The 18,774-nt window shown below is 35.0% G+C and overlaps 1 protein-coding gene across 1 annotated transcript in view; it reads right to left on the bottom strand.

The window, feature by feature from the left end:
* Window positions 1-18,774, bottom strand: part of COL4A5 (collagen type IV alpha 5 chain) — a 343,032-nt gene that overhangs the window by 35,279 nt on the left and 288,979 nt on the right. Inside the window, exons 37-40 of the mRNA XM_036271049.1 lie at window positions 5,769-5,895; window positions 2,411-2,491; window positions 1,386-1,484; window positions 710-760 (exon numbers count right to left, since the gene is read on the bottom strand). Coding sequence (XP_036126942.1) covers window positions 710-760; window positions 1,386-1,484; window positions 2,411-2,491; window positions 5,769-5,895 — 358 coding nt within the window. The remainder of the gene's footprint in view (window positions 1-709; window positions 761-1,385; window positions 1,485-2,410; window positions 2,492-5,768; window positions 5,896-18,774) is intronic.

Below are 18,774 nucleotides of genomic sequence, written 5' to 3'. Positions count from 1 at the left end.
TGTCTGAGAGCAACCTATAAGTGGCGCATTAAAGTAATAATTTTTTTATTTTGGGATCATCAGAACAATATTGGAATTTTTAGGAGACAAGTTTGTGGTTTGAAAAAGGTCTCCATAAAATAGAAAATGTTTTTTCAAAATCATAAATATACATAGCTGTACACATATGAAATCATTCAATTAACTATTTGGTGCTCACAATAAGAGTAAAAACATGAGAGTGAAGGTAGACATGTTTGCGCACATAGCCATACAAAATGCAAAATGTATATTAACATGGAGTTTTCAAAAGACAACTTTATTAATAGTATTAATTTCTACAGTTTCCATATATTACCTTGGTTTTGTTTGCATGGGTGTAAGAGAGTTTTTTTTTTTTTTTTTTCTGGATAAAAGAGTTTTAAAAATTTAGTGAAATCTATGTCTTCCTATAAGTTTGCTTTCTTTCTTTATCATTTCCTCAGCATTTATTTATGAAGTTAATGAAAAGATACCTATATGTAAATTTCCTTAAGAATGCATTTTTCTATAGTACAGTTCCTCATACTAAATTGCTAATTAAGAACTGCTTTAAGATGTAACTTTAGCTTTGAGTTTTGGGAGTTGTATGTGCATTTTTATAACAATGAATTGTAGAGATGAAAAAAGAAGTGTGCTGAAGAATATTTTCTATTTATGGACTTATTTAGCATGTTTTATTAAAGTTTACCAGAAAGTCCTGGGAGTCCAGGGGGTCCTGGGATTCCAAAACCTGGTTGACCTGTCAGAGGATAAACCAAACACTCTCATATAGATAATAATAACTGAAGCAAGACAGATTATTTTCCAATTATTTAGGTTTTTATTAAATGCTACAATGTATTATATGTAACATGTGGAATATTTATGTCCAACAGGAAACTACAATTCCAACATGAGAAAGCTGTATACACATATATTCTATTTGTGATGAATGTTAAATATATATTTATACACTTATACCATATCTATATCTATATATATGGAACATAAAGTGTATAATAAAAGGAGATCATCCAGAAAACTTGGTAAGAGTAGGGTAGCTTTTTGACATGAAAAATTGGGCAAGAAAGGATATAGAGGTTTTCATAAAAGGGAAGCAAGTTGGTGGATAAATGTAAGGTCCCATTGTCAGGATAGAGTAGAATGTAATTAAGATGAGAAATTGTGTGGTAGCTTATAGAATAAGAAAGAAAATGTCTGGGGGAAAGAAGGAGAAACATCTGTAACAAAAATAAATTAATAAAAACTGCAAAAAATAAAAATAAAGAAAGAAGATCTAATTTCATTGTGAGTATAAAAAGGGCAAAAGTTCAAGTAGACAAGGGGGAAATTAGAAAATTAAAAACAATGAAAAAATATATTACCTGGTTCACCCTTCTGTCCAGCTGGTCCAGGAATACCATCTTGACCTGGTTTGCCTTTTTCACCTGGAGGTCCCGGTGGCCCAGGAAGACCTCCACCACCTAAATTAAATATTATGAAGGTTACATCTATCTTCCCAATTCCCCTTTCCTTCTATATTCCCCATTCTTTCCATACTTGTTTCAAATAATTCTATCCACAACACAAAAGTGCCTCTGAGACACTCCTTTAAATAATAAAATATTATGAAAAAAAGCATAAAGTGTAATGTGAATAAGAAACAGCCTTGTCATTCACTCATTATCCAAAATGTTTCAGTTTCTCATTTTAATCTAGCTTTAGACTATCCAAGAAAATAAGGTGTGGGGGGGTGGGATGCATTATAGGCTTCATATTAGGCCAAGGAAAGTGATTTGCTTTATAATTCAGTAAACAAATAAAAGTATTACTCCTGGCCATTCTAAAAAAAAAAAAAATCAAATTTTCTATATATTATAGGATATTTAAAATAACTTTCCCTGGAATGTAATGAACATTACAGTCTGAGGAATGGGGTAGTCCCAGAGACATGGAAGTGGGGTACAGACTGACAATCCCCTGAAGAGGGGGGGGGGATAAACCACAGAACTTATATGCATGTATGTATGAACAATGGACATGGAAAACAAAGGTGGGGACAGGGTGGGGAAGGAGGGGGAAAGTGGAATCAGTGGGGGAAAAAGGAGAAACATCTGTAACAAAAATAAATAAATTAAAAAGTAAATAAATAAAAATGCAAATAAAATAAAATAAAATAAAATAACTCTCCCTGGGAAAAGTACGCCAGAAAAATAAAGTCCCACAACAGTTTTACATAATTTTTATTGAGCTGTACACTTTGTACCTAACAAGGAGTACTAAGTTATGATCACCATTTCTTTGTCTTGAAAATGTTCTCAGCTCCCTGAAAGCATTTGATTTTCCCAAAATAAACATGAGGCTTAGATTTATAGAATAGCAAACCTTTTTTTTTTTTTTTCATGCTTACCTGCAGGACCAGGTTCTCCTGGAAGTCCAGGGTTTCCAGGAGGACCATTAATACCTTTTGGTCCAGGAAGGCCTGGGGTTCCTAGAGTAAAGAGTTCAGTTTAATCAAAAACAAAGAATGCATTGATTTGGAGGCTACAATTCAAATTTACAATTCATAGTGTTAGCATAGAAACAGTGAAGAATGAAAAAAAAATGACATTGGTGTTTGCTGGTTATTTTAAGAATTTTACAAATTAAATTTTGTATCCAGAGGATGTAATTATTATATATTCATAATAAAAACAATTACCACCATGTTATACTAGAACTGGCAGAATTCTATTGTATAGATGTATCAAAGTTTTAATCCATTCATCTATCGTTGAATATTTGGTCATATTTGGTTTTAGTTATTATGGATATCTATTCAATTTATGAAAACTTGGTCTACTTTTGGCTATTATGTATAATATTGCTATGGATATTTCTGCATTGGTACTTTTGAAGGCATATGCCATTATTTATCTTGGGTAAATATCTAGATAGGAATGGAACAGCTGAGTCAGAGAGTAGGTGTATGCTACATACATACATATATACCTGCCAAACCATTTTACATTCACAACAACATTTAGGGATTCCAGTTGCTCCAGATCTTTGTACAATATATGGTGATATCAGCCATTCTGGTAGGAGTGTGGTGTTAATTCATTGTGGTTTTAATTTGTGTTTCTCTGATGGTTAATGATATTGATCAACTGTTCATGTGCTTCGTGGCCATCCATATATCTTCTTTTATAAAATGTCTGTTCAAAGCTTTCCCCATTTAAAAATATTGAACTGCATATCTTGTTACTATTGAGTTGTAGAAGCTCTTTATATATCCCAGAAATCAGTCATTTGTCAGATATATGTTTTGCAAGTATTTTCTCCTGTGTGGCTTCCATGTTAATTTTCTTAGTGGTGTCTTTTGAGATGAGAAGAACAACAGAGGAACTCAAGTTTTTTAGAAGACAAAAAAAACAAAAAAACAAAAAAAAAACAAAAACAACAACAACAGTATGGTACAACTGGATATCTGTATGCATAAAACAAACCTTGACCCCTACTTCACACCATAAAAATATTTTTATTTGAGACAGACCATAAATCTAAATACAAAATCTTGAACATTAAACTTTGTAAAAAAAAATAGAAGAATATGTCCATTAACTTGAGTAGGTAAATATTTCTTGAATAGGACACAAAAAGTATTAACCATGAAAGAAGATTGATAAATTGGACTTTATTAAAATTAACAACATTTGTTCATCACACAACAGCATTAAGAGAATAAAAGGCAAACCTGAGACAGTGAGAATATATTTGTAATATATGTATTTGACACAGGACTCATACTTAAAATATGTAAAGAACTGCTCTGAATCAATGTGATAAAATGCAAAACACCCAATAAAATATGAGGGAAATCACTTGGAGCAGGCATTTCAAAAATGCTATACAAATGGGCAATAAGTATATACAAAAATATTTAACATTGTCATTCATTAATAAAATGTGAATTAAAACTTCAATGAGAAAACTCTATATAACTACAATATCTAAAATTAAAAAGACTGACAATACCAACTCAGGTAAGGATATGGCTAACTGAACATTTCAGTGCAAAACACTAACCACTATATAATCATGGCAAGCCACCAGGAGCCATCTGTGGACATTTCATACATTGAAAGTGAGGTTGTAGTTTATAAAACCACTTTGGAAAACTGACACCATCTAGTAAATTTAAATGTACACAGACCCTATGTCTGTAATTCAGTAATTCTACTACTAAGTTTTTGTCTAAGAGAAATTAAGACATATGTCCACCAAAAGACATGTCAAAAAATGTTAACATCTTTATGAAGAAATGTTCCTCTATTCTTCTATGTTCTTTCAACTGGTCTAATAATCTGTTCGAACATAAGACAGATTAAAAAGAGAAAATAAACAAATTTAGTTACATACATATGTATGGGAACCCCACATACATGAGAGGTTCAGAGACAGAATGATAAAATGAGGTATATATGGCATCTTGAGCTAAGGAATGAAGTAAGGCATTTGAGGCTTTAGAAGGGAGGAGGGTAATTTGCAGGATGATAATAAGAGCAGATACTCAGTAATTATATGTTTATCCTGCCCTATTGATAGGTCATAAAAAGTTATTTCTGACAATGGGTAAGTTCCCCAATTTAAATTCTTTAAGAGAGAAGTAAGAGTTTCTTGTGAACCTGCAGGGTCTCAACTGCCTTCAGCTCAAAATATTCCACATGCCAAGTGGAAAATCTTGGGGAGACTTGTTCTAAACCCCTTTAACTCCCAAACTGAAAACAATACAAAAGTCTATCAACAGGAGAATAGGTAACTGATTACAGTATTTTCTTCAATGGAATATTACAGAGCATTGATAAGAAAAACAACAACAAAAACTACTGAAACATGCAACAAGATAAATGAATCTTACAGATATGATGATGAGTGAAAGAAGCCAGACACAAGGATATATACTGTATGATTCCATTTATATGAATTTAAGAAACAGGCTAAATTAATTGATGGTAATAGAAGTTATAGTAGTGGTTATCTGGGGGTGTGGGTTCACTGTGAAGAAGAATGTGTAAACTTTATGCTGTGAAAAAACGATTTCATACCTTAATGTGTATTGTGGGTACATGAATATATAAATGGGTAAACTTTCATCTATACTTTTATACTTTACTGTATTTATATTTTAATAAAAAGGTTAAGGAAAATACATCTAAAGGCCCACTCCATCTGTGCCACTGTTTAATCCAAAGTAAACAAACAAAAATTAAATACAAGCATAGAAAGAGAAGGGACTATAACAATCTAGTTCAGGCTACCTTCTTGTCTATATTAATAAGTTCCTTTGCTTGCACAACACAGTTCTAATCATTTGAATGAACAGTATGATTGTTTGTTCTACCAACAGCCACCCACTGTGTGCCTGAGTACAGTGTTCTAAGAGAATCAGAAGCAGGCTAGGGTTTGGCAATGCACATCATCACCTACAAAAATAATAAGGTCTCTTAAGTGAGTTGTGGCTAGCAGTCAAAGATTGAAAAATGCTCCACCAAATAGACTCTCTGTTCACACGATATTGTCCTGCTGAGTTGGTAATACTCATTCTCATTTTACACACAAAGAAATCTGGGCAAAGAAAAGTTAAAGAGCTAGTTCAAAATTATGTTGCCAGTCAGCATTTGATTGGGATATAGAACAAAAGTCTGCCAAATAAGAATTTGCTCTGTAATATGGGTTAGAGTAGATAATGAAGAAGAGAAGAAAGCATTTAAGAAAAGGAACATTACCAGGGAATCCAGGAAGGCCTGGTTGTCCTTTTGCTCCAGAGGTCCCTGGTAACCCAGGCAAACCAGTGTCTCCCACAGGACCTTTGATACCAGAGTTCCCTGGGTATCCAGGCAGACCAGGTTCACCCTAAAAATGTGAATAAAAAGATAAAACTGACGTCTCTCCATTACTTAGATTATATAACAACATACCATTATATTTTTAATTTTTTAATGTTTTTACTGATTTGAGAGAGAAAGGAAGGGAGAGGGAGAGAGAAACATCAATGAGATAGAAGCATCAACATTGATCGGCTGCCTCCTGCATGCCCCATACTGGGTATTGAGCCTGCAACCAGGGCATGTGCCCTGACCAGGAATTGAACCAGCAACATAACATCATTGGTAGAGCTTTTATTATGTGTAGGGCATACTACTGAGCTCTTTACATAAATTGTTTCATTTAATCCTCTCAACAGCCCTTTGAATTAGGCTTTATCATCTCCATTTACAAGTAAGAAAACTGAATCTTGGAGAACTCAAGTGCCTAATGTCACTAGTAAGTAGCAGAACTGGGATTTATACCAAGGTCTGTCACACTCCAGAGCACTTGCTATTCCCCTGATATATAAATATATTATTCTCATTAATCTTTAACTAAGGAATATACTGTTATTATCCCCATTTTACAGTGATTCAGCTATTAAGTGGCGGAATTTGGATTTGGATGCCAACAGTCTCATTTCAGAACCTGTGATCAATATCCCTGGTAAGCTACAGTAAAATGAATTGCTCAGAATAAGCATGTCAAATAATAGCTACAATAGGTTCCACTACAAAAGCTTAATTTCTTTTTAACATAACGAAGTCTATCAATCCTTTAGTGGACATCTCAAATCTCATTTCCTCCATTAAACTTTCCAGGACAAAGAGAGCTCACCATAAGAATTTAGTGCAGGTTCTTATTCTGTCATGTATATAATGGTTTTACATATGCATGCCTTCATTCTTCAACTACACTGAAAATTTCTTTGGGATAACAGACAATTCACATGTAACTACTTTTTCTCAATGAAAATTTGCATTAAGCTTTCTCCTAATGGAGCCTTAGAAAAATTTGTACCCACTTTCACAAGTTAAAACAAGTTTTTCCCAATAACAATGAGAACATATGTCATGAGTTTATATCTATATCTATCACAGTGTTCACTGCCCGGCTCAGGCAGATCATGACCTATCCAACAAAGTGTTAGTGTTCAACACCATGGACTGAATTCTTCCTTCTTCATTTCGCGCTTATGCCTGTCTAGGCCAAGAGGATCATTTATTTGTGACTAAATTGTTTCTGCATTATAGCAAAATCTTTTTAAACTAACGCCTTTTATACCCTATTTAAAAAACAAGAGTCTTGGGATATATATATATATATAACTTTTATAAAGCAAATGTCAACACATTTTTACACACAAAATAAGTATACAATTAAATTGTGTACTTAAGTGATTCCATCTCAGGTATTTACCCAGAAAACTTTAATAAAACATCATGGTTCTTGTTATTTATGAACCAATGAATGATATTTATATACTAAAAAAAAATGCAGGAAGAAAACTAAGATATCCTGCTAATGGTAAACCTGAAAGGCAGTAGAAAAACTAAGATAAAGTATGTTAAGTTCTACAAATAACCCAAGTCTATCATTTCAACCAGCACATGTTCTCTAATAACAGTTCTTTTCAATACCCTATGGTCCTAATCCTTCAAACCAGGTAAATTGTAAAGGAAAGTAAATATTTTACTGAGGATTCGGAAAAGGGTTAAACTTGTTAAAGTTTTTTTTTCTTTTATTTTTCATTTTATTTTTGTTCCAGATGTTTCTCCTTTTTTACCCCACTGACACCCTCCTCCCCACTCCACCGCCCCATCCCCGGCTTTGTTGTCCATGTCCATTGGTTATGTGTACATTCATATAAGTTCTGTGGTTTATCTCTTCCCTACCCCCACAACCCCCTGTTCTGAGGGTTGTCAGTCTGTAACCTACTTCCATGTTTCTGGGACTACCCTATTCCTAAGAGAGTTATGTTCATTATATTCCACAAATAAGTGAGATCATGTGGTATTTCTCTTTTTCTCCTTGGCTTGTTTCACTGAGGATAATACTTTCCAGGTCCCTCCATGTTGTCTCAAAGGATAAGAGATCTTTCTTTCTTAGAGCTGCATACCACTCCATTGTGTATATGTACCACATCTGTTTTATGCATTTGTCTACTGATAGACACTTGGGCTGTTTCCAGATCTTAGCTATTGTCAATAGTGCTGCTATGAACATGGGGGTACATATATTCTTTCTGATAGGTATTTCAGGCTTCGTAGGGTATATTCCTTGAAGTGAAATCACTGAGCCAAATGGAAGTTAAATTTTTAATATTTTGAGGTAACGCCATATTGTTTTCGATTGTGGCTGCACCAGTATGCATTACCACCAACAACGTACTAGAGTCCCCTTTTCTCAACACCCTCGCCAACACTTGTTGTTTGATGATTTTTTGATGGCGGCCATTCTCACAGGTGTGAGGTGATACCTGTTCTTTTAATTTGCATCTCTCTGATGATTAGTGATGTTGAGCATTTCTTTATATGTCTCTTGGCCATTCATATGTCCTGTTTAAAGAGTTGTCTATTCAGTTCTTCTGCCCAGTTTTTAATTGGGTTCTTTGTCTTACATTTGTTGAGTTGTATAAGTACTCTATATATTTTGGAAATTAACCACTTATCTGATATATCATTGGGAATGATGTTCTCCCGTAGAGTGGGTTGTTTTTTCATTTTGATGGTTGTTTCTTTTGCTGTGCAGAAGCTTCTTAGTTTGATGTAGTCTCATGTGTTCATTTTTTCCTTTGTTTCTGTTGCCTTAGGAGATGTATCAGTGAAAATTCTGCTACGTACAATGTCCGAAATTTTGTTGCCTACATTTTCTTCTAGAATTCTTATGGATTCACGGGTCACATTTAAGTCTTTTATCCATTTTGAGTTTATTTTTGTGTATGGTGTAAGTTGATGGTCTAGTTTAATTTTTTTTGCATGTAGCTGTCCAATTGTCCCAACACCATTTATTAAAGAGGCTGTCTTTACTTAATTGTATGCTCTTGCCTCCTTTGTCAAATATTAACTGAACATAGTGTCTTGGGTCCTTTTCTGGGTTCTCTATTTTGATCCACTGGTCTATATGCCTGTTCTTGTGCCAGTACCAGGCTGTTTTGATTACAGTCGCTTTGTAGTACAACCTGACATCTGGTATTGTGATCTCACTTACTTTGTCCTTCTTTTTCAAGATTGCTGTGGTTATTCGGGGTCTTTTTTGATTCCATATGAACTTTTGAAGTATTTGTTCTAGTTCACTGAAATATGTTGTTGGTATTTTAATGGGGAATGCATTGAATCTATAGATTGCTTTGAGTAATATGAACATTTTAATGATGTTAATTCATCCAATCTATTAACAAGGTATGTGCTTCACTTTTTCATAACTTCCTCTATTTCATTTTTCAATGACCTGTAGTTTTGTGCAAATAGGTCCTTTATTTCTTTGGTTAAGTTTATTCCTAAGTATTTAATTTTTTTTTTGCTGTGATAGTAAATTGAATTGTTTTTTTTCAGTTTCTCTTTCTGTGATTTCATCATTGGTGTACAAGAATGCCATCGATTTCTTGACGTTAATTTTGTATCCTGCTACTTTGCCAAGTTGACTTATTAAGTCTAGTAAATTTTTGATGGAGTCTTTAGGGTTTTCTCTGTATAATATCTTGTCATCTGCAAATAATGACAGTTTCACTTCCAACTTCCCAATTTGCAAACCTTTTATTTTTTCTTCATGTCTGATTGCTGTGGCTAAGATTTCCAGTAAGAGTGGCGAAAGTGGGCATCCCTGTCTTTTATTGTTCTTAAGGAAAATGTTTTTAGTTTCTGCACATTGAGTATGATGTTGGCTGTAGGTCTTTCATATTGGCCCTTATTATGTCGAGATATGATCCCTCTATTCCCACATTACTGAGTGTTTTTATCAGATATGGATGCTGGATTTAGTCGAATGCTTTTTCAGCATCTATTGACATGATCATGTGGTTTTTATTCTTCAATTAGTTTATGTAGTATGTCACATTTATTGATTTGCGAATATTGTACTAGCCTTGCATCCCTGGGATGAATCACACTTGGTCATGGTGAATATTTTTTTTTGATGTATTGCTGGATCCAATTTGCTAGTATTTTGTTCAGGATTTTGGCATCTATATTCATCAGGGATATTTGCCTGTAGTTTTCTTTCTTTGTAGTGTCTTTTTCTGGTTTTGAAATTCAAATTATGCTGGCCTCATAAAATGAGTTTGGAAGTCTTCCCTCTTCTTAAATTTTTAAAAATACTTTGAGGAGAATGGGTGTAAGTTCTTCTTTGAATGTTCAGTAAAACTCCCCGGTGAAGCCATCTGGGCCCAAGCCTTTGTTTGCTGGGAGAGTCTTGATTACCTCTTCAATTACCTTAGTTGTTATTGGTCTGTTCAAGTTTTCTATCTCTTCCCGGTCTAGTTTTGGGAGACTACGTGTTTCTAGAAGTTTGTCCATTTTGCTTAGATTGACAAATTTGTTGTCATATAATTGTTCATAGTGGTTGTTAATGATCTCTTGTATTCCTGTGGTATCAGTTGTTACTACTCTTTCATTTCTGATTTTGTGTATTTGGGTTCTCTCTCTTTGTTTCTTGATGAGTCTAGCTACGGATTCATCAATCTTGTTTATCTTTTTTGAGAAACCAGCTCTTTGTTGCATTGATCCTATAAATTATTATTTTTTGGACTCTATGTCATTTATTTCTGCTCTGATCTTTATAATTTTTCATTCCTTCTACTTACTCTGGGGTTTTCTTTTTGTTTGCTTTCTAATTCTTTAAGTTGTGAGGTTAGACATTCTATTAAAAATGTTTCTGTTTCTTGAGGTAGGCCTGTAGTGCGATGAACTTCCCTCTCAGAACTGCTTTTGCTGCATCCCATAGATTGTTGTTGTGTGATCATTTTCATTGGTTTCCAGGAAGTTTTTAATTTGTTCCGTGATCTCCTCTGTAATCCATTCATTGTTTATTAACATACTATTTAGCCTCCATGTGTTCACGTGTCTTGCATGTTCTTGTTGCAAATGATTTCCAGTTGCATGCCATTATGACCTGGTAAGATGCTTGATATGATTTCAATCCTCTTAAACTTGGAGCGATTTAGTTTGTGTCCTATAATGTGGTCTATCTTTCAGAATGTCCCATGTGCACTTGAGAAGAATGTGAATTCTGTAGTTTTGGGGCGTAATTCTGTCAATATCTGTGAAATCCATTTGATCTAGTGCGGCGTTTAGAGTCTCTGTTTCCTTGACAATTTTTTGTCTAGAGGATCTATCCCGTGATGTCAGCAGAGTGTTGAAGTCCCCTGCTATGATTGTATTGCTATCGATTTATCCTTTAAAGTCCTCCAGGAGATTTTTAATATATTTTGGTGCTCCTATATTGGGTGCATATATGTTTACCAAGGTTATATCTTCCTGTTGGATAGATCCTTTCAATACTATGTAGTGGCTTTCTTTGTCTCTAGTTATGGCCTTCATTTTGAAATCTATTTTATCAGATATGAGTATTGCTACCCCAGCTTTTTTTTTTTTTTCCTTTCCGTTTGCTTGGAAGATTTTTTTCCATCCCTTCACTTTCAACCTATGTGAGTCATTTGTTGTGACGTGGGTCTCTTGTAAACAACAAATAGGTGAGTCATGCTTTCCTATCCAATCAGCTACTCTGTGTCTTCTTATGGGAACATTCAATCCATTTACATTTAAGGTGATTATTGATATGTATTTATTTATTGCCATTGTTGTTTAGTGTGGTTATATTTTTCTTCCCATTTCTCCTGTTAATTAGAGCAGTCCTTTTAACATTTCTTGCAGTACTGGTTTAGTGCTAATGTATTCCCTTCGCCTTTTCTTGTCTGAGAAGCTCTTTATTTGACCCCTATTTTGAATGATAGCCATGCTGGTAGAGTAGTCTTGGATTCAGATCCTTGTTTTTCATGACCTTGATTAGCTAATGCCATTCCGTCTGGCCTGTAGTGTTTCTGTTGAGAAGTCAGCTGAGAGCCTTATGGTGGTTCCTTTGTAGGTAACCTGTTGCTTCTCTCTTGCTGTTTTTAGGATTCTGTCTTTGTCTTTATTTTTGGCATTTTGATTACTATGTGTCTTGGTGTGGGCCTGTTTGTGTTCTTATATGGGGCTCTCTGTGCTTCTTGAACTTGAATGCCTTCTTCCTTCACCAAATTAGGGAAGTTTTCTGTCATTATTTCTTCAAATATATTCTCTAACCCTTGCTCAATTTCTTCTTCTTTGGGGACTCCTATGATGCGAATGTTATTACGTTTCTAGTTGTCCTACAGTTCTCTTAAGCTGTCTTCCTGTTTTTAAATTGTTTTTTCCTTTTGGCTTTCTGATTGGTTGATTTTTTCTACTCTATCTTCTAATTCACTGATCCAGTATTCAGCTTCCTCTACTCTGATATTTAGACCTTCCAGTGTGTTCTTTATTTCTGATATGCCATTCATCATTTCTTCTTGGTGGTTTTTAATTTCCATCTGGTTGATTTTCAACATTTCTGTCTTTACTCATGGTGTTCATGTCCTTACACATGCTGTTGAGCTTCCTCAAGATCATGACTCTTAATTCTAGTTCTCTTAACTTGCTTAACTGCACTTCATTTATCTAATCTTCGGTAGAGGTCTCTTGTTCTTTCATTTGGCTTTTGTTTCTGTGTTTGACCATTTTTGCTATCACAGTGGGCTTTGGAGCCTGTCAAATTTTCCCTTCGGGTGTTGGTGTTCTGCTGTTTGTGGCTCCCTCTCCTGGGTTTGCATGAGCCAGGGAGGACCCACTTTAAACACCACTGTCAAGTCTTAACTTTCTTGGTTAGAGTTGCTAGCCCAGGGAATCGTAGTTATCCTCTAGCTTTTTTGCCTTGAGACTATTAGTAGCCCTCACCTGAAGAACCTTGCTTTCTGAGTTGAATGAAAAACTCCCTCAGGTGCTCAGTGTAAGAGGATTTCCTGAGGTTGGAGCAGATGCTGGTTGTTAGTGGGCCTCAATTAGCATTTCAATGACCACCAGGTGGGGTTGAATCTCTGAGGGAGGGGACACCGCCTCGCCCCAGGGCCCTGGGAAGGAGTAAGATGACCATATTCCTGCATGGCTGCACTCAACAAAAGCTCTGATAGCCCTCCAAATCCCGAGTGTCCCCACACTGTTCCAGTCCAGTCTGCCCTCCCTCTGCTGGAGCCCAAGGTGAGTGGCTGTGGCTATTTCAGCGTCTGTCCGGCTCAGCACTGTGGAGCTGCTTGGGAGTTTATCCAGAGGTCACTGCTCACATCTAAGACGCTGCTGTCTGTTGGCTCCCAACCCACCTCTCATGCTTCTGCAATCCTACCAGGATCAATTCAGTGTCCCCCTGGTTATATGATCCTTGCAAGCTGCTTTTCTGTTGCTTTTTCCCGTGGATTTGTCTTTATTGTAGTTGTAATTCCAGTTTGGTCCTGGGAGACGGTCTGTGTAGCTTCCATTCACTCCGCCGCTATTTTCTGTTTTCCATTAGTTTAAGTTTTATCTAAACTTCTATTATTCATCTATGGTTTTTGAGAAAACAATGAGCTTTAAAAAAGGTAAGGAAGAAGAGATAAAGAAAAAGCCTCCTCAGATAATCAACAAACTGGTCAGGAATCTTGTAATTCACTCTGAAAAGGGAAATTACGGTCTATTTACAATTCTAGCAAAAGCTAGACATGACTTGAATACACTTAAACCACAAATATGTACATTTGTTCTTCAGGCTTTTATAATCAACATATCACATTACATTAGATTTAGATCTACAACATAATGATTCGTTATTTGTATATATTTGCAAAATGATCCCCACAATAAATCTAGTTAACTTGTGTCACCTTACATAGTTACATTTTTTGTTCTTGTGATGAAAATGTTTAAGATTCACTGTCTTATGAACTTTCAATATACAAAACAGTATTATTAACTATTGTCACCATACTGTACATTACATCCCATGTCTTATTTTTTATAGTTAGAAGTGGGTAATTTTTAAATTTTATTCTTCAATTATAGTTTACTTTAAATATTATTTTGTTTTAATTGAGGTGTACAGCACAGAGATCAGAAAAACATATACTTTACCAAGTGATTCCCCCAATATTTCAAGTACCCACCCACCACCATACACATTTATTGCAATATTATTTACGCTGTACTTTATATCTTCATAACTATTTTATAACTTCCAAATTTGTACTTCTTAATCCCTTTCCCTTTCACCAAGTCCCTCAAACCCCCTTCCCTCTGGCAACCATCACTCTGTTCTCTGTATCTATGAGTCTCTTTGTACTTTTTAATTCCCTTCACTCATTTTGCCCAACCCCCACTGCACCCCCCCCCCCAATTTTGGTAACCACTAATAATTTATATATCCATCAGTTTGTTTTTTCTTGTTGTTTTCATTTTATTTATTCTTTTTATATTTTGCATATAAGTAAGATCACATGGTATTTGTTTTAGTTCAATATATTTCACTTAGAATAATGTTCTCAACATCCATCTATGTTGTCAGAAATGGCAAGATTCCCCTTTTAATGGCTGAATAATGGAATATACATATATATAATGTACAATTATATAATTTTTTTATCCATTCATCTACTGATGGACATTTAGTTTGCTTTTTTAAATTAATTTATTTTTGTTAGATGTTTCTCCTTTTTTCCCTATTGACACCCTCCTCCCCATGCCCACACAACCCGTCCCCAGCTTTGTTGTCTATGTCCATCAATTACACACATATGCATATAAGTTCTGTGGTCTATCCCTTCCCTCCCATCACACGCCCTCTTCTGAGGATTGTCAGTCTGCACCCTACTTCTATGTCTCTGGGTCTATTTGGTTCATCAGTTTGTTTAGTTCATTATATTCCAGAAATAAGTGAGATCATGCGATATTTGTCTTTCTCTGATTGCCTTGTTTCACTTAGGATAATTCTTTCCAGGTCCCTCCATGTCATCTCAAGAATAAAAAAAAAAAATCTTTCTTCTTATAGCTGCATTATAATCCATTGTGTATATGTAGCACGGCTATTTTTTATCCACTTGTTTACTAATGTACACTCAGGCGGTTTCTAGATCTTAGCAATTGCAAAGAGTACTGCTATAAACATAAAGGTACATATACTCTTTCTGATTGGTGTTTTCAATCTTCTTAGGGTATACTCCTAGAAGTGGGATCACTGGATCAAATGGCAGTTCAATTTTTAATTTTTTGAGGTAACAACATAGTGTTTTCCACACTGGCTGCACCAGTCTGCATTCCCACCAGCAGTGGACTAGAGTCCCCTTTTCTCCACACCCTCACCAGAATGTGTTGTTTGATGACTTGTTGATGGTGTTTTAATTTGAATCTCTATGATGATTAGTGATTCTGAGCATTTTTTTTTCATATGTCTTAGCCATTTGTGTGTCCTGTTTGGAGAGGTGTCTCTTTAGGTCCTCTGCCCATTTTTCAATTGGGTTCTTTGTCTTCCTATTGTTGAGTTGTATGACCACTCTACATATTTTGGAAATCAACCCCTTATCTGATGCATCATTGGCAATTATGCTCTCCCATACAGTGGGATGCCTTTCTGTTTTGATGCTTGTTTCCTTTGTTGTGCAGAAGCTTTTCAGTTTGATGTAGTGTTCATTTTTTTCCCTTTCTTTCTCTTACCTTAGGTGTTGTATCAGTAAAAATTCTGCTGCATATGATGTCTGATATTTTGTTGCCTACATTTTCATCTAGGATTTTTATGTATTCACGAGTCACATTTAAGTCTATTATATATTTTGAGTTTATTCTTGTGTATGGTAAAAATTGGTGGTCTAGCTTCATTTTTTTTTTTTTTTTCGCATGTAGCTGTCCAATTTGCCCAAGACCATTTATTGAAGAGGCTATCTTGATTCCAGTGTATGCTCTTGCCACCTTTGTCAAATATTAATTGAGCATATTGTCTTGAGTCAATTTCTGGGCTTTCTATTTTGTTCCACTGATCTATCTGCCTGTTCTTGTGCCAGTATCAGGCTGTTTTGATTACAGTGGCTTTATAGTATAACCTGAAATCTGGTAATGGGATCCCTCCAACTTTGCTCTTCTTTTTCAAGATTGCTCTGGCTATTTGGGGTCTTTTTTGGTTCCATATGAACTTTTGAAGTATTTGTTCTCGTTCTGTGAAATATGTCGTTGGTATTTTGATGGGGATTGCATTGAATCTATAGATTGCTTTGGGTAATATGGACATATTAATGATGTTAATTCTTTCAACCCATAAACAAGATATGTGCTTCCCCTTTTTTATAGCTTCCTCTATTTCTTTTTTCAATGATGTGTAATTTTCTGTGAAGAGGTCCTTTATTTCTTTGATTAAGTTTATTCCTCGGTATCTTTATTTATTTTGCTGCTATGGTAAATGAGATTGTCTTTTTAATTTCTCTTTCTGTGAGTTCATTATTGGTATATAAGAATGCTGTTGATTTCCTGATGTTAATTTTGTATCCTGCTGCTTTGCCAAATTCATTTATTAAGTCTAGTAGATTTCTGTTAGAGTCCTTAGGGTTTTCTATGTATAATATAATGTCATCTGCAAATAACGAGTTTTACTTCCTCCTTTCCAATCTCAATCCCCTTTATTTTTTCTTCATGTCTAATTCCTGTGGCTAAGACTTCCAATACTATGTTAAATAAGAGTGGCAAATGTGGGCATCCCTGTCTTGTTCCCGTTGTTTAGAGGAATGCTTTTAGTTTTTGCCCATTGAGTATGATGTTGGCTATAGGTTTTTCATATATAGCTTTAAGTATGTTGAGATATGATCCATCTATTCCCACATTGTTGAGCATTTTTATCAAAAATGGGTGCTGGATTTTGTCAAATGCTTTTTCAGCATCTGTTGATATGATCATATGGTTTTAATCTTTCATTTTTTTTTATGTGGTGTATCACATTTATAGATTCGTGTATATTGTACCATCCTTGCATGTCTGAGGTGAAACTCACTTGGTCATGATGAATAATTATTTTGATGTATTGCTGGATCGATATGCTAACATTTTGTTAAGGATTTTGGCATGTGTATTCATCAGGGATATTTGCCTGTAGTTTTCTTTCTTTGTAGTGTCTTTATCCGGTTTTGGAATTAGGATTATGCTCGCCTCATACAATGAGTTTGGAAGTGTTCTATCTTCTTGGATTTTTTGGAATTTTTGAGGAGAATGGGTATTAGCTCTTCTTTGAATGTTCAGTAAAATTCCCTTTTGAAGCTCTCTGGTCCTGGGCTTTTGTTTGCTGAGAGTTTCTTGATTACATTTTCAATTTCTTTTGTTATTGGTCTGTTCAAGTTTTTTTTAAATCTCTTCCTGGTTCAGTTTTGGGAGGCTGTGTGTTTCTAGAAATTTATCTATTTCTCCTAGATTGTCCAGTTTGTTGGCATATAATTGTTCATAGTATGTTTCGATGATCCTTTGACCTGTGGTGTCAGTTGTTACTTTTCCTCTTTCATTTTTGATTTTGTTTATTTGGGTCCTTTCTTTTTATTTCTTGGTGAGTCTGGCTAAAGGTCCATCAATCTTGTTTATCTTTTCAAAGAACCAGCATTTTGTTTCATTGATCTTTTTTGAACTGTTTTCGTAGTCTCTATGTTGTTTGCTTCTGCTCTGACCTTTGCTATTTTTTTCCTTCTACTTGCTCTGGGATTTTCTTTTAATTTTCCTTCTACTTGTTTAAGTTGTAGGGTTAGAGAGTCAATTAGGAATTTTTCTGGTTTCTTGAGGTAGGCCTATAGTGCTATGATCTTCCCTCTCAGGACTGTTTTGGCTGCATCCTATAGATTTTGTGTTGTTGTGTGCTCATTTTCATTGTTTTCCAGAAAGTTTTTAATTTCTTCCTTGATCTCGTTGGTAACCCACTTCTTGTTAATTAACATGCTACTTAGCTGCCAAGTGTTTCAGTGTTTTTATGTGTTTTTGTTGTAATTGAGTTCTAGTTTCATGCCACTGTGGTCTGGGAACAGGCTTGATATGATTTCAGTCCTTTTCCATTTCTAGAGTCTTATATTGTGTCCTAACATTTGGTCTATCTTTGAGACTGTCCCATGTGCACTTGAGAAGAATGTATATTCTGGAGTTTTGTTGTGAAACATTCTGCAATATCAATTAAGTCCACTGATCTATGTCGTCATTTGAGGTCTCTATTTCCTTGTTAAGTTTTATTTGGGAAGAGCTATCTGGTGGTGTCAGTGGGGTGTTAAAATCACCCACTATGATCGTATTGCTATTGATCTCTCCCTTGAAGTCATCCATAAGTTTTTAAATATATTTTGGTGCTCCCATATTTGGTGTGTATATGTTTACCAGCATTATATCAATCCTCTTGGATTGATCCTTTAGTATTATGTAGTGACATTCTTTGTCTCTTATTATGGCCCTTGTTTTGGAGTCTATCTTATCAGATATGAGTATTGCTACACCAGGTTTTTTCATTTCCATTTTCTTGGAAAATTATTTTCCATCCCTTCAGTTTCATTCTGTGTGAGTCTTTTGTTGTGAGGTGGGTCTCTTGTAGACAGCATATATATGGATGGTGTTTTCTTATCTAATCAGCTACCCTATGTCTTTTGATTAGGGCATTTAAGCCATTTACATTTAAGGTTATTATTGATAGATAATTATTAGTTGCCATTTTTATTTTATGCCTGTGTTCCCCTCTCTCTCTTTCTCTGTCTCTTCTTCTTACAACAGTCCCTTCAGCATTTCTAGCAGTGCTAGTTTGGTGGTGGTATATTCCTTTAGCTCTTTTTCACCTCTGAAGCTTTTTATTTCAACATCAATTTAGAAATGATAGCCTTGCTGGATAGAGTAGTCTTGAACAGATCCT

Source organism: Molossus molossus, unplaced genomic scaffold (genome assembly GCF_014108415.1).
Source record: "Molossus molossus isolate mMolMol1 unplaced genomic scaffold, mMolMol1.p scaffold_m16_p_2, whole genome shotgun sequence".
Taxonomy (NCBI): domain Eukaryota; kingdom Metazoa; phylum Chordata; class Mammalia; order Chiroptera; family Molossidae; genus Molossus; species Molossus molossus.
Note: the sequence above shows the minus strand (reverse complement) of the source record. Positions and strands in the feature narration are given on the sequence as shown.